The 14,889-nt window shown below is 36.8% G+C and overlaps 1 protein-coding gene and 1 long non-coding RNA gene across 2 annotated transcripts in view; both read right to left on the bottom strand.

Moving 5' to 3' along the window:
- Nucleotides 1-508: 508 nt before the first annotated feature.
- LOC122521250 lies at nucleotides 509-728 on the bottom strand. The gene is made up of 2 exons (XR_006304704.1): nucleotides 648-728; nucleotides 509-575 (listed from the first exon to the last, which is right to left on the bottom strand). It is a non-coding gene; the product is annotated as an uncharacterized LOC122521250 (long non-coding RNA).
- A 2,053-nt stretch (nucleotides 729-2,781) lies between these two features.
- LOC122521249 (chaoptin-like) overlaps nucleotides 2,782-14,889 on the bottom strand; it is a 72,312-nt gene continuing 60,204 nt past the window's right edge. Inside the window, exons 2-5 of the mRNA XM_043641807.1 lie at nucleotides 8,041-8,351; nucleotides 4,769-7,861; nucleotides 3,761-4,104; nucleotides 2,782-3,646 (exon numbers count right to left, since the gene is read on the bottom strand). Coding sequence (XP_043497742.1) covers nucleotides 3,104-3,646; nucleotides 3,761-4,104; nucleotides 4,769-7,861; nucleotides 8,041-8,293 — 4,233 coding nt within the window. The 5' untranslated portion in view covers nucleotides 8,294-8,351 and the 3' untranslated portion in view covers nucleotides 2,782-3,103. The remainder of the gene's footprint in view (nucleotides 3,647-3,760; nucleotides 4,105-4,768; nucleotides 7,862-8,040; nucleotides 8,352-14,889) is intronic.

Raw genomic sequence — 14,889 nt, 5'->3', positions numbered from 1 at the left:
AGAGGTAGGATACAAGAAAAATTATCATCATATTCTCTTTCTTATGAAACTATTTAAAGTTTTAACCGTTTTATACGATAAAAAATAAGATTGGAGAGAAGACGAGAGAGAGAGAGAGAGAGAGAGAGGAGAAGACGGAGGGTGGGGAAAGGAAATGGTATCTTTCTTCCTTTGTTCCTATGGACTATTTCATGTAATTGCTAATTTTCGTCGATTGAGTCGAGCGTTTAATTACGAAATAACAGAAACGAGCCGTTCCAACGAAACGCTCGTACTTCTGGATTACGAGGGGGAACACTTATTTCCCCCCCTCTCTCTCTCTCTGCCTTTTCCTCCATTTTCCCTTTCACCCTTTCCCTTCGCCATTCTCTCATTCTCTATCTTCACCTCGACGGCACGCGACAGTCTGAGTCGGAGCCCCACGGAATTAATTACGACTTGTAATTGCAACCACGGGTGCACACTGCTACTACGCCGAGTGTTCCTTCCTTCCTTCCTTCCTTCCTTCTTTCCGGGGCTTCGCGAAATGCTGCATGCTTTATGCAACGAGGAAATCCACCACTTTGGAAACTTCACTAAAAAGGAAAGAAAGAAAAAAAAAAAGGAAAACAAGAAAAAAGAAAAAATTCAAAAGAATTTTCTCCTACCTAGAAGATCGAGTAATTAACGGTTATTTACTTTGGCTACGTTCATAAGTCGTCGTCGTCGTCATCCTCCTCCTCCTCTTCCTTGAATTTCAAATAATTAACGTGTCGCGATACGTAAATTGTAATTTTAATCCTATTTTCATTAAAAATAATATTTTTATTAAATAATAATTGATATTTCTCTCTTTAAGCGTTGCAATCGTTTATTCGAATGATAATTTTTCGACAAAATATTTATTAAACGTGCATAGATTACTTTTTTTTTTGTTTTAAAGATATTACTTACCTCGATCATGTTTCCCATCGACGATCATGACGTTACTGTCTCTCATGTAATATATTTAAAATTTCATAACGCATTCTCTCTAGAACATCGTAGATAGCAAGGGTTAATTTTGTTCTATACGTGATAGATCGAAACTGATTGACGCTGAGGGATAGAATCTATCGACCCCAAGTTAATTACGAGACCTAAGCGAGACCTCAAGTTCGGCTTTAAGCTTTAGGTCCGGCTAAGCTTTCATTATAATTAATTAATTAGTTGTCCGAGACGGCTCAACGGGATTGCTGCCAATTCGTTTGGAAATTTCATTTGCTTTCTGAACGGTGAACGGGCTAAATGTTAAACGTTTTATCGATAATGTATTTTGGTTTAGAAACGTAAAGTACTCGTAGAAGTAACTATAGTTATCTCTCTCTCTCTCTCTCTTTCGATGATTCTAAGTTTCGATTATGGACAACTTTCATGAATATGTTTGTTTTTTGTTTAATTATTATTTATTATTTTCGTTGTCGATATTTGTTGTCCTGAAAAATCAAAGCACATATTTTTCGTTATCATTTTTAGCGATAGGTGGTATTTAAATAAAAGTATACAATAGTAATAGATAGTTTTGACGAATTTTTATTAACCGAAAGTCTAGACTATAATAAAGAATTGTTAAGTGTATACATATTCTCTATCTATATACAATATACCGATTCTTCGTAACGCTTTCGTACACAGTCAACAGTTTTGGCAATTGATTACATTTTGTCTCTTACTATTTCTTTTTCTTTCTTTCTTTCTTTCTTTCTTTTTCGTTTGGCAGGAATCACACATGAACTTCGGTAATTCGTTTTAATGCTAAAGAGTTTTGTCCGTGTGTCCGGAACCGGAGATATTACCTTCGTTATTTTCGCCGTTAGTGCTGTTCGTAAGAACTATCGTTACGAGTAAGTGTTAATATTGCTTTCGCAGCACTATGTGGAAACGGAATTTCTTCTTACATATTTATTTATTTATTTATTTATTTATTTATTTGTTAGTTAGTTAGTTAGCTTTTTTTTATTATTTATTTATTTATTTTATTTTTTTTTTTTCCTTATATTTTTCTTTTTCGTTTAGATATATGCGTTTATTACGAAGAATCATTAATTCACATCTTTCTTTTTCATATTTCTTATTTTTCATTATTATTTATCATTTTATTTTTCATTAGATTTTATTTACAATGATTTTCATTTCCGCATTACCGTACAATACAACACCTTACGTGGATTTCAAATCGTAAGACGGGGGCAAGTATATGGGTATTTATGGATAATCGAATAATGGGAACCGCTTTTTTAAAAAATCAGTCTTCGCGCGCGATTCGAAGTTTCACGGATGTCGTTGCGTTGTTGTTCGGTAAGTTGATTAACTTGATCGTTTGTTAAATATTATCGCCTCTTATTTATTAAAAAAAAAACACAAAAAAAGAATGTTTTTATTGTAAAGTTTTTACTCGTTGGTAGATCCTCTCGACGGATCTCTCGTAGGATTGAAAAAGGGAAAGAGATTCGAAGTTGTAGCAAAGTTTCCGATCTCCTTTTTGGCACAGTTAGTTTTAACCAGACATCGTCCGAGTTGGCGGGTGTAAAAAAAAAAAAAATAGAAAATACGAAAGGGAGAGAAAGAGAGAAGAAGAAGGAGAAGAAGAAGAAGAAGAAGAACTTTTACGAGGGTCGTAGGAGTCTTCTGTGGTGATAAACCGTTTATGGTTTCTACGTTGACTTTCACGTAGATGAGAAAGTTCGATATCCGACTCGAATTTATCGACGAGTTCGGAAAAACGAACGTTTGGAGACACTTCGAACTGACATACGAAGTAACTTACGTACTCGTAAACGTTTTTATTTATTTTCATATTTTTTCATATACCCGTGGCGTATGAGAAAAGAACGTCCATTTGGTTTGATTTTGTATGCACCGATCATAAGAAGTAGAAGAAGTAGAATAAGAAGAATAATAATAAGAAGAAGACTCATGCCGAGGATTCGTTCCTTGACTATTCGTCGTTCGACGTTTGGACGGTCGTCGTTGTGTTCATTCGAAAACGAACGAACTAACCAAAGATACCCGTGTAAGTCGAAACGTTCTTCATTTCGATATCGTGCTCGCATGGTTCGCGTTTGCGAGACTCTTTTGGCTTGTGCTACGAGTTTAAGGGGGTGGTACCGATGTTGCTGATAAAGCTGGGACAAGGGTTCTCCGCTCGGTCGCCGCTTTGCAAGGAAAAGTGCCTGTAGGACATATACTCCGGTGGGTTAGAGGTTATCGGTTGATCCCTTTTAACGGCAGCTCTTTGCTTCTTCATTTTCATGTAACCCAATACTGAGATTAGCACTATAAAGACAACGAATCCCATGCAGCTACCGACTATCAAGCCCAAACGCCTCGTTAGAATATTGGTGAGACCTCCTCTATCGTTCATGGTACCATCGCCTACTATCGAGTCTGGTGCATCCAGTGTTCTAACCTCGGTGCATCGGCTCGTTGGCGAGTCGATCATGGCCGGTAACGTTGATCCTTCGATTAAATCATCATGAGAGGAATTCCATTGCCAGGCACCTATATCCTCCGGGATTGGTGCACCCCAACTGCCGAGACCTAATACGCAGATCAGGTATCTGGTGTCCGATGACAGCTTTGTCAATCTCACCGAGCGTGCTTTTGGATCTAATCGCTTACCGCGTACCTGTAATTCAACGATTAACCTTCGAATTCTATCGCAAATTTTCAATTAGAAATTTGTCTTCTTTTTCGTTTTTTAGTTTCAATCGATTTACCAAAAGGAAACACTAACACTCACCTCGGCGACGTTATCCAACGCGTGATAGGCCACTTGATAACCGTGAAGTCCCGAATGATTTCTACTCTGCCAGGATACCAATACCGAGAACGGTTGTATGTCCTGGATTGCGAGTTTCAGGACAAGAGGTGCAGAGCAGAAAGCGTGAGGATCCAAATCGAGAAAGACGAGTCCACGGAGCTCCGGTGGTTGCTCGCATTTCAGTAAACCACCCTCAACTTCGCCCACTCCTACACCGTTCCTTCCACGACGGTGACCACGACCTACACCACCGACCAACTTTTGATGATCCCTCAACCATTCCCACAATTCCTGCGATTCGCAGCCACAATGCAAGGGATTTTCTGTGAACGTTCAAATCAATTTACAATTTATCGTATTCGTTTCAATGAATTCTTAGATCGATAGGCAAAGATTGAAAACATTTAAAAACAAAAAAACAAATCGTGGATCATTCGTCGAGTTAGTTGTCGTCGGGTATTTGATAATGTCGCCTAAGAGAGATTATAGGAAACGTCTGTCAGGTCTTAAAGCACGGAACGGAAGATTAGCCGGCAAACTTTGATAAGAGGATGGAACAGGTCAGTAAAGCTGAGGCTTGTTTGATTGTCGTAATACTGGCTATCGATTCAAGACGACGGTTCGTGACTTGCGATATGATTGGATTGTGAATAAAACCGGTAACAAACTTTGTACGGATCGATAGTTGAATTCATACATACAAATGTACTGGAGAACTAAAGTTTAATAGAAATTCGTGAGAAATTTGGATTCGAGAATTAAATTGGGAAAATATTAAAATATGATTATCCTTAAACTGAACCAATTACGGTTGATCGAGTTCTCATTCGTAAATGATAAAAATAGGTACTCGTTAATTATTTATGCAGACATTTGTTTTTACAAATTTGTGTGAATTAAAATATTTGAGAAACGACACCGAGGAGTACTATTACTAATACTACTACTACTACTGTATAGATGTTAATTTATAAAACCTCAAATTACCTTCGGCACGAAGGCTTCTTATTTGTGTCTCAAGTGGCCGAAAAGCGTTGAGAGGAAGGTTCTCCAAATAATTTCTGCTTAGATCAAGAAGCCGTAGTTTCTTCAAAGGCTTGAATGCTTCACTGGAAATCGCGTTTATCCAGTTACCATAGAGATGCAACTCGACCAGGCTAATTAAATTCTTGAATGTCACTTTGCCGACGATACCGATCTGGTTGTAGGACAGGTCCAGTACTTGAAGTGACTTAAGATCCTTTGGAAATTCCTCGAGTTCCTTTAATCGGTTGTGCGTGAGATTTAACACTCTCAAATGCTCCATACCTTGGAGCCTCTCTTTCGGCAAAATCTCTAGGCTGTTCATTCCTAGATGTAGGGTCAATAGATTTGGTAAACTTCGGAATGCTCCTGGCGATACTCTTAGGATACAGTTCTGACCTAGAAAGAGATGTTGAAGAGCCGGGAAAGCTTCGAAATCTTGAGACGTGACGATGCTCAAATTGGTACCGGATATGTGAATCTCTTGTAGGATCGGATACATAGCCTCGGATGGTAAATCGTGGATTCTATTGAGAGGATTTCTCGTTAGGTTCAGCCAGGCGAGACCGGGAAGATTTTGTCCCGAGAGGGCGACCGCGGGTATTTGTCGGAATTTATTTTCCGATAGATCGACGCGCCTTAACATAGACGAATGGGCGAAGAAGTTGGCGGGTAAAGCGTTCAAGTAATTGTGACTTAGATCGACGAAGACCAATCGGGACAGATTGGCTATGGCAAAGCCAGACATCGTGTCTATCCGATTATGGCTTAAGTCCAATTCTCTCAAATACTTTAAACTAACAAAACTGGCCACGTCGACGTTAACTATCTCATTGTTGGATAATGTCAGTACTTCGAGGTTGAGGGCGTTTGCCAAGGCGGAATAGGGAATGTCCAGAAATCGGTTGCGATCTAAACGAATTTCACGAAGGGATAACAATCTGTCGAATATGCCAGGTGGTAAGGCTCGTAGAAGATTCCGATTGAGATGCAGTCGTGCCAAATTTGGATTAACAATGAAAATGTTTTGGGGTAATTTCGATATCTGGGCGTCGTCTAGGAATAGCTCTTGAAGGGATGGCAACCCGTTAAGACTTCGTTCCATGATGTGACTGAAATTATTCCCGGAGGCAACCAACGTTCGAAGTCCTGGCACGCGGAGACGAATAAGTGCGCCGGCGGTTAACAAATTATCTTCCAAATTGAGGTAAGACAAATTTAATAGACCAATGAAAACGCCGCTCTCTACGCTCGTTATAGAACAATTCTTCAAATTGAGCATTTCTATTGGTAGATCCTCTTGAAACATGGTATCTTTCAATACGTCCAAACGATTATTCGCCAAATCCAAGACTCGTAGTTTTTTCAGAGCGGTCAAAGCGTAAGGATCCAATCTGCGCAATCCATTATCCTGAAGATACAATTCCTCGAGCTTGTGGAGTTCGGAGAAGGTCCGTGCGGTCACGTGACCGAGCTTATTCATGCTCAACTCGAGAAATTTCAGAGCTTGCATCGGTTGGAACGCGGAATCTTCGATCTTTGATATAGAATTATTCGTCAAATATAGTCGTTCGACCAAGAGCAAGTCACGAAATAGTGGTGCTTGCAAGTGTGTCAATTTATTATGACCTAGCCACATGATTCTAACGGATGCTTGTCCGCGTAAAGAATCGTTGTGCAATACGGCCAATGCATTGCTGTCCAATTGAATCGACACCAGTGAACTCCCACCGGATGAAGATTCCGAGGCGGATAATTGAAATACGTCGCCTAACATCGTCAGTTGATTTCCTTGCAAGTTAACGTGCTGAAGACTGTTCAACGTTCTCAACGCGCCAGTTTCCATATCCGTGATCGCGTTGTTCTGCAGATGAAGTTCGAGCAAAGCCGGTAAAGGTGAAAACACTCCTCTCTTGACTTCGGTTATTTGATTGTCCTGAAGTCTCAATTCCCTCAATTGATGCAACTTAACGAAAGTACCCGGCTGCAGTTCTCGAATTTTGTTCCCGTCCAGGGACAACGAGGAGAGATTTTCGCAATGTTCGAAAAAATCTAGCGGCACCTTCTCGATGTAATTGTTGCTCAGATGTAATTGGATTAACTGTGTCAGACTGGCTAAGCCTTTTGCATCGATTCTCCTGATAGCATTTTGTTGCAGATAGACCACTGCGAGACCGACGCTACCGGCAAACGCGTCACCGGGAATTTCAAGAATATTATTTTCCGCGAGATAAAGTTCTCTCAATTCCGGTAACAACGCGAATACTCCCCCGATGTAATGGATATGATTATGGCTGAGATCTATCGTTCTGAGTCTCTCGTTTCCTCGAAAAGTAGTCACGTCTAGGAATACTATTTTATTGTGACTGAGGTCTATCGATTCCAAATCCTTCAACGATATAAAAGCATCCTTGTCGATATTTTCAATGGAGTTGTAATAAAGGGATAGCGTGTGTAATATCGGGCAAGGTCTGAAACAATTTTCCGACAATTTTTCAAAATTATTACTACTTAAATCGAGAATCAATAAGGAACTTAATAAACTGTAACCATCGTTCGGTAATTCGGAAATTTCGTTAAACGAAAGTCTAAGGGAGGCCAAACTTTCGAGTCTTCTAAGCGGTGCCATCGGAAATAACTTGAGTTTATTTTCGGCCAGGTCTAAATCGCTCAGACTATCCTCCAATCCGGCGAACGCGTATTCCGATATCTTGACAATTTGGTTACTCTTTAAACTCAATTTTAATAATTTTAAACCATAAAAACAATACGAAGATAAATCTTGTATCAAATTCGATTCCAGGTGAAGTGCATCGAGTTTTTTCAAATCCGACAACGCTTTTTGCGGTACTTGGGTCAAACGTCCGGACAACAGTGCCAAGGATTCTAAACTATTTCTCAGATTAGAAAATGCGTCCTCGTTGATCTCTTTCAGCGACGAATGTGATATTTGCAGATGCCTTATTTGCGTTTCCGCCGGGAAACAGCCTTTCTTCAATATCTCGATATTTTTATCCAACTCGTAGAAATTCAACGATTGTATTATCGTATCTGCTCCTGAAAATGTTTGTACAAAAAAGAAATTCGTTTTTTTTTTCTTTTTCTATTCAACTGCGACGAGAGGAAAAAAAAATTGATTGATATATTTTGTGATTTTTAATTCGGAAAATTCGTCAAGAAAAGGGGTCTCGTTTTTCGTAACACGATTAGGTCACATAATTAAATTACGTCCTTACCGCTGGCAGTTAGAACAGCTTGCAAAGTGCTCCGTAGAGTCTCCTCTGTGGCGCCATCGCATTCGAGGAATAAACCGTCCTGAAAATTATAGCAGGAACAACCTGGAATGGATTCCGTTGGGGGACATTCCGATGTTTGTCCTACTGCTCTTAAAATGCTCAGATTTTGTATTAACAGTGCCTGAATTATAATAGTCAGGCTTCGCCGACGCGCACCACCTTCTTGTTTCCGTCTTTGCGGATTTTGCATCATCGTATCGTCATATCCGTGATCGCAGTTTCTTTTATTCTCTCGTGTTTACGAGTTTCACCTGTAAAAAAAAAAAGAAAGAAGAAGAACAAAAAAAATCGCAAGCCGTTCGATTAAAATGCTTCTCCGGTAATCCCTTTTTTTCGCAAATAAAAATACCTCTTTCTTTCCCCCTCCCCCTCCCCAAACAAATTTCACTTTGAAATTAATCGCAATGTATAAAGCAATTATAACATATATTATTACATTTAATTAAATTTCATTTAAAATCATATTATTATAATTCGTTAAACGCGTAATAAAAAAAATAACATTATCAAGAGATATTATTTAAATTTAAATATTATAGTATAATACAATATCTCGTGAATATTTTTCATAAATAAATTAGTTCAATGTTTATCAAGCATTTAACGCTTCGAGGAAAAGGGGTATAAAATTATACAAATTAATCTAATCAAGCATACTTTCTCGTTTAAACTAAAACGTTTTGCATGGAAATTTTGTTTGAAGTTTATCGTACCTTTCGAAGTATACAGAGAGGAATAAAGAGAAAGAGAGAGAAATAAAGAAACAGGAGAGGGTTTCGGTTAAATGTAAAGATCACCTAAAGATAAAGAGAGAAAGAGATATATCGTTGGTTATAATTAAGCGAGTAAATAAGAAAGGGACGAAGGGTGGCAGGAAGGGCAAGAGGGGGAGACAGATAAAGAGAGAGAGACAGATAGATAAAGAGAGAGGAGGGGGGGGAGAGTCTTGAGCGTGCATTTCCATTATATTCTCGGGAGGGAAGATATACATACGCGTCGTTTATTTAATCTCACGGGGAAACACCCTATGGGGGAGGATGTTCGTTGAATAGTCACCCGCGGCGACATTGCTAACGTTGTAGACGTTAACTGTTCCCCGTCTGCGTAACGTCCGGTTTTGATGCAACGGAAACGTATAGCGTAACACCCTCCCTTTCCGTCCTCTCTCTCTCTCTCTTTCTCTCACACATACACTTTCTCTGTGTCTATCTATCTCGCTTTATCTATCTCTGTCTCAGTCAGCAAGCATGCAGCAATGAGTTTCGCGCCAGAGGCACATTAATTTAACTTTATTCTTGCCACTTCCGTACACGTATAAATATATATAGAGAGATAGAGAGAGAGAGAGAGATAGAAAGAGAACATGAACAACTGATACAATACGATGATTAGGATTATTCGTTATCAGTTAAGAGAAATATTATGGAACGGAATATCTGTGTTTTATTTATACGTTTTGATCATCGTTTTATTCGTTACCTATATATTAGTTGATCTTTTTTTAAATAGTTTTCTCTACTTTATTATTCTTTCTTTTTATTTCTTCGTAGTATAATGGAATTTTGTTAATAACCATAATGAAATAATTCCAACGTTATTATCGTGTCTTTTTATTATGTAGGAAAAAATTTTTCTTTTTTATTTCAGGAAGGAATGCGTTGATTATAAATGGTGGTGGTGGTGGTGGTGATGGTAGTACGCGAATAAAATAAAATATATAAAAATGAAAGATAAAATCTATATAAAAATTAATTAAAAAAAAAAAAAAAAAAAAAAAAAATATTGCAAATAACTAAATAACAATGTAAAATAGAAAGACAATTCTCTAATAACAATAGCAATGTTATTCAGCGATCCGTGATAATAAAACTTACAAAATTTCATGCGCAAGGTATTAAAAATATTTCTTTTTTTTTTGTTTTTTTTTTCTAGATAAGCGAAAGGAAAAAGTCAAGGGAAAATACACGGTCCGATAGTTTTTCGTTTGATCATTTTTCTCTATTTTTCGATTCTATTCACAGATCGCCGTAGTCCGGCGAGTTATAACATTGCGAGCAGTCAACTCGAAAAAGCTTTGAAGAAAGCACAGAAAGAGAGAGAGAGAGAAAGTGAAAAAGAGAGAAGCTTTAAAGTTCGATACACGTGCAAGTACAGTCAGTTTTCTCTCATGGTAAAATGTTTCGTACTTTCCTCGTGTCAGCTTCACATTTTTCGTTGGAGAAGAAGCATATTTACGGGCTCACCTCGTAAAGTATCTACGTAATGCTTCGATGTTTCTAGCGAAACGCGTACGAAAGGCGTTAAGCTCGTCTTCGGTAACGATATATATATATATATGTATATGTATGTGTATATATATAACGGGTGTAGTCGAGGGAAGAAGGCAGCTTCTCTCGGAAATCCGATTAGCGTGCATAAAGTTGATCCAACATCCTGGTATCATTCGCACCATGTCGTTTAGTTGATTTAAAGTGTTCCCCTATTTCGCGTTAAAATTATTTTTTCTCTTTTTTTTTTCTTTATCGGTTAAAAACGTCAAAAGGTGGTACGATTTTAATTATATTTTCTTTTAGGATCGTAAAACTCTTGTTTTGTATAAGTTTAATGCGATCGTATATGTAAAGGATTATTTAATTGATTTTTTTGATTCTCGTTCAACAGTTTCGAATTGTTGCAAGTTCGATCGATTACACGGAAAAAAAGGTTGGTTAACAAAAAAATAAAAGAAACGTGTTCGTTGACAAAAAGAAAGAAAGAAAAAAAAGGAAACAAAAATTCGCGCAGTGCCATTCGATAAGAGTAGATAGAATTAATTTAGGTATATGGCGGAAGAAAATCTCGGGGTGGACAAGTTCGACGTGGCCACATTTCTCGTGGGGGTTGGGGTGGGGAAAGGGCGTTTCCCATTAATTCGTGGATATTCGCCGTCAGTATAAATTCTCGGAATCGCGATCTCTCCAGAACGGAATATCCCGTCGCAACGATAGAAGCACGTAGAAAGTTGCAAGAGAGAGGATAGTGTGTGTGTGTGAGAGAGAGAGAGAGAGAGAGAGGAGAGAGAACCATTTTAAAAAAAGGGGTTAGTTCGTACTTTCTTCGTATGTTACCGCAACTCGGGAAGTCACCTTTTGTTGTGAAAAACTTCGCCATTTTGAATTCAGTTTGCAGAATATTTTATGGTTAGTGGGTATAGGTTTATATATAGCGGTCTCGCTCGATTTAATTCACCTTAACGTAGGAGAACAAAAGAAAAAAAAAGAAAAAAAAGAGCAAGAGAGAGAGAGAGAGAGAGAGAAGGGGGGAGGTGGGATGGAGTATGCAAATTTTTTTTATCGATTCAACGGAGGCTTTTTATGAGTCTCTCTTTTCCTAATTTGATAACGGACGGTGCGTTAATAAATTTTCGAGTAGGGTAAAAGTTTTTCCAAAAAAGAAAAAAAAAAAAAAAGGTAAGAAAGGGGTCGTAAAAGTTTCTTCCGTTCCCCCTTAGGATGGAAAGAAGGACATCATTCGAATGATGTAGTCACTTTCAAATTCTATTCTTTTCCTATCGTTTTACGACCGAGGGATATAAAATAGCATGAACTTTTAGCCCTTTTTACATAGGATTTACGAGTTCTTAAAGATACGGCAAGTATAATATATTTTATTTGATTCTAGTTATATCACTCGGATGGTTCATTAAATTCTTTTATTACACGACGATCGTTACAGACCACTTTTTCAAAGTCACTGTTCCGTGATTCCCTATTTTTATTCTCTACCCCCTTTTTATCACTTTTTATTTCTCCTTTCTCGTTCATTTTGCACGCCTCGAACGTATTGATCTTTTTATCTCAATTAATTTGCCTCCCATTGTTTTTTTTTTCTCTGGTTTATTTTTTTCTTTCTTTCTATATTTAATTTTATACCTATCCCATCGTTTAATTCGCGTTTTAATCCTATTAAAATTTATTTTTTTCATCTTATTGATGCTCGCTTCACATACGAAGGTGTAATAAAATTTTAGAATATTTTTCAATTACGTTACGTACTCGGTGGAAAAGAAGGAGAAGAAGAAAAAAGAGGGAGAAAAAAAAGGAATTTATTTCCCCCCTCCCCCCCACCGGTCGATATGATTTTTGTTAACGTTTTATAAAATAAATTAAACCACGATGAATCATTTTAAACGAAAACCTGTGTGTCTGTGTGTCTATATCGTCTATCTCTATATATATAAATATCGTTTTTAACAAGGAATATTTACTGAAGAGGACGAGAAAAGAAAAAAAACTCGACAAAAATTAGTTATTACTCCTGGGAATAGAAATATATCAGCATGGTGGGACGTTATGAGGCGAGAATTAAAATGCATCGAGAGAAAGAAGTGGTTAAGAATTCATCTTCCTTCCTTTCTCTCTCTCTCTCTCTTTATTTCTCTCTCTGTCTATTTCTCTCCTTCTCTGGCTCTTCTTCCCCCACGTGATAAGTGCACTTTACGAGGCAGACATCATTTTGATCTAAACGCGTGCACGGTAATACGTTCCTCGAGTGCAACGACCGGCCCTGTAAATTTTCTTGCGTATATACGTGTGCAAGCTCAGACTTTCTCACGCAATAGCTCGTGTGGTAATAAAACGAGGAAACGTTTTGCTTTTACGTGAAACGATTTTAACGTAGCGTCGAAAGGAACCCGGTTCTTATACATATATACAAAACAAACATACACATATACATGTACATATGTATATATTTTTCTTGGTATTTGCAATATTATATATATATGTGTGTGTTTATGTGTGTGTGTGTATATATTAATATGCACTCCATTTATATACAAGGATAAGTTGAAAAGTTTTGAGTTTATTTTTGTTACTAAAACTTTTGAGACTGTGCCGAAAATAAAGTTAATCTGATCGAAAAATACATTGTTTCTATGTTAAGATCAAAACTTTTCAACCTAACCCCATATTATATTATATATATATATCTAATTAAAAAATAATAATTAAATTATGCACTCTTTTGAGACGACGAAAAATGCCGATTCGTAAATTCGCGTGTTTACATTTTATCAACTCGGGTAGGTTTCGTAGATTTGAAAGAGCTGTAAAGTGGAACGCGGACAACTCTAATTCGTTAGAAATGATATAAACGAAAAAAAAAAAATGTATTTTGTCTGTGTTATGATTTATACCGAGATTTACTTTGATATATATTTTTTTTTACATATTATATACGCGTACGTTCAAACAAACATTCGTTTTAGAACAAAGGAAAATTGCAATAGAACGTTCTGTCGTTTCTTTTTCTTTTTTTTTTTTGTTTTTTTTCGTTTCTTCTCATGTGTGACATTTCATAAAACACTCGTTGCATGATATATATATATATATATATGTATACTTATACCTATAAGTATCTAAAAGCTCGGTTGTATTCGCAATACAAGTTTTCTTTATTTCTTTATTTCTTTTCCTCCCTTGTGAATCCTGACTGCACCATGAAAGATTATCCACCCTTTCCCCTACCCCCCTATCCACTAGGTATCTTCTTAACGTCCTCTTCGAGCTATCGCTTATGTGAACTGCCAAGGTTCTCTTTTCTTTTATCCTTGGCGTAACTTTGTACCTCGTGATATATCGCAACGATAATGTATCGTCGTCGACAAATGATCCTACCTTTCTCAGGATAATGAAGTACATCATTTATAAATATAACTCAATAAGTTCTTAATGATTAATATATTTTAATCTACCTAATATAATAAGAGAGAAAGAACACTTCTTACCTGCGCTATATATCGGTCAAAAGTTTTTAATTGCTATTGCAAAATTCCGAGAAAAACTGAATTATAAGGAAAAGAAAAAAAAATTTCTCTCCGAGTAATAATACAGTGAAGAATAAACGTGAATGTTAATTAAAGAATTTTCGTTGAACGTAAACGATAAGTAAAATATCTGTTCGGATAATAAGATTTAAATAAAAAAAAAAAAAAACATTAATTATGATTTACGTAAGATAGAAAGACGAATCAACTTTTACGAGGAAGAGATGTCTTTATATCTCATTTTGATCTTTTCTTTTCTTTTTTTTTTTTCTTTCTTTTTCTTCTTCCTTTCATTCGGAATCCTCCCAGTGCTTGAAAAATCCAGTAGCTCGCGGGTTATTGGCTTCTTTTTCTTTCTCTCTCTCTCTCTTTCTCTCCTTTTCTCTTTCTGTCTATGCATCGGCTTTTAAACGGTTTACCTTGTTCCATCTATAGCAAAGAGAAAGAAGAAACTTCCAATTTCCGCAAAGCCTATCCCCGTTTCTCAAACGTTTTCGCCCCCGGAGATCGCGAACGGAAGTGGCTCGAGAGAGGCTCCTTAGACCAAAGCTTCGAGTGAATCCATAGTGTCCCAGTTTGGATTACCGTCGACCCTACTTTTTCATCTTTTTTTGTCTTTACTACTACACTTGGCTTAAAAAAAGATGGTATAGAACAGTGGTTCTTAAAGCTTGCCTTTCGATTCTTACATTTCCAAAATTGCAACCTTTTTTTAATCTTCTGTTCTTGTTGTTGTTCTTCTTCTTCTTCTACATTTTTTACATATCACTAATCAAAATTATTATGCATAGTTAATAACGTTATTATTAATTGTTTCTTTTTTTTCCCCTATATATAAAATTCTTTTTACTTGTTGTTGTTGTTGTTCTTCTTCTAAATTTTCTACGTACCACGAATGCAAATTTTTACTTATAATTGATAATGTTATTAATAATAATTGTTTATTATTTTTACCTTTACATAAAATTCTTTTCATAATGAAA

This window comes from Polistes fuscatus, unplaced genomic scaffold, assembly GCF_010416935.1.
Source record: "Polistes fuscatus isolate 324 unplaced genomic scaffold, CU_Pfus_HIC Scaffold4, whole genome shotgun sequence".
Lineage (NCBI taxonomy): Eukaryota > Metazoa > Arthropoda > Insecta > Hymenoptera > Vespidae > Polistes > Polistes fuscatus.
This window is presented reverse-complemented; position numbering and strand designations above follow the sequence as displayed.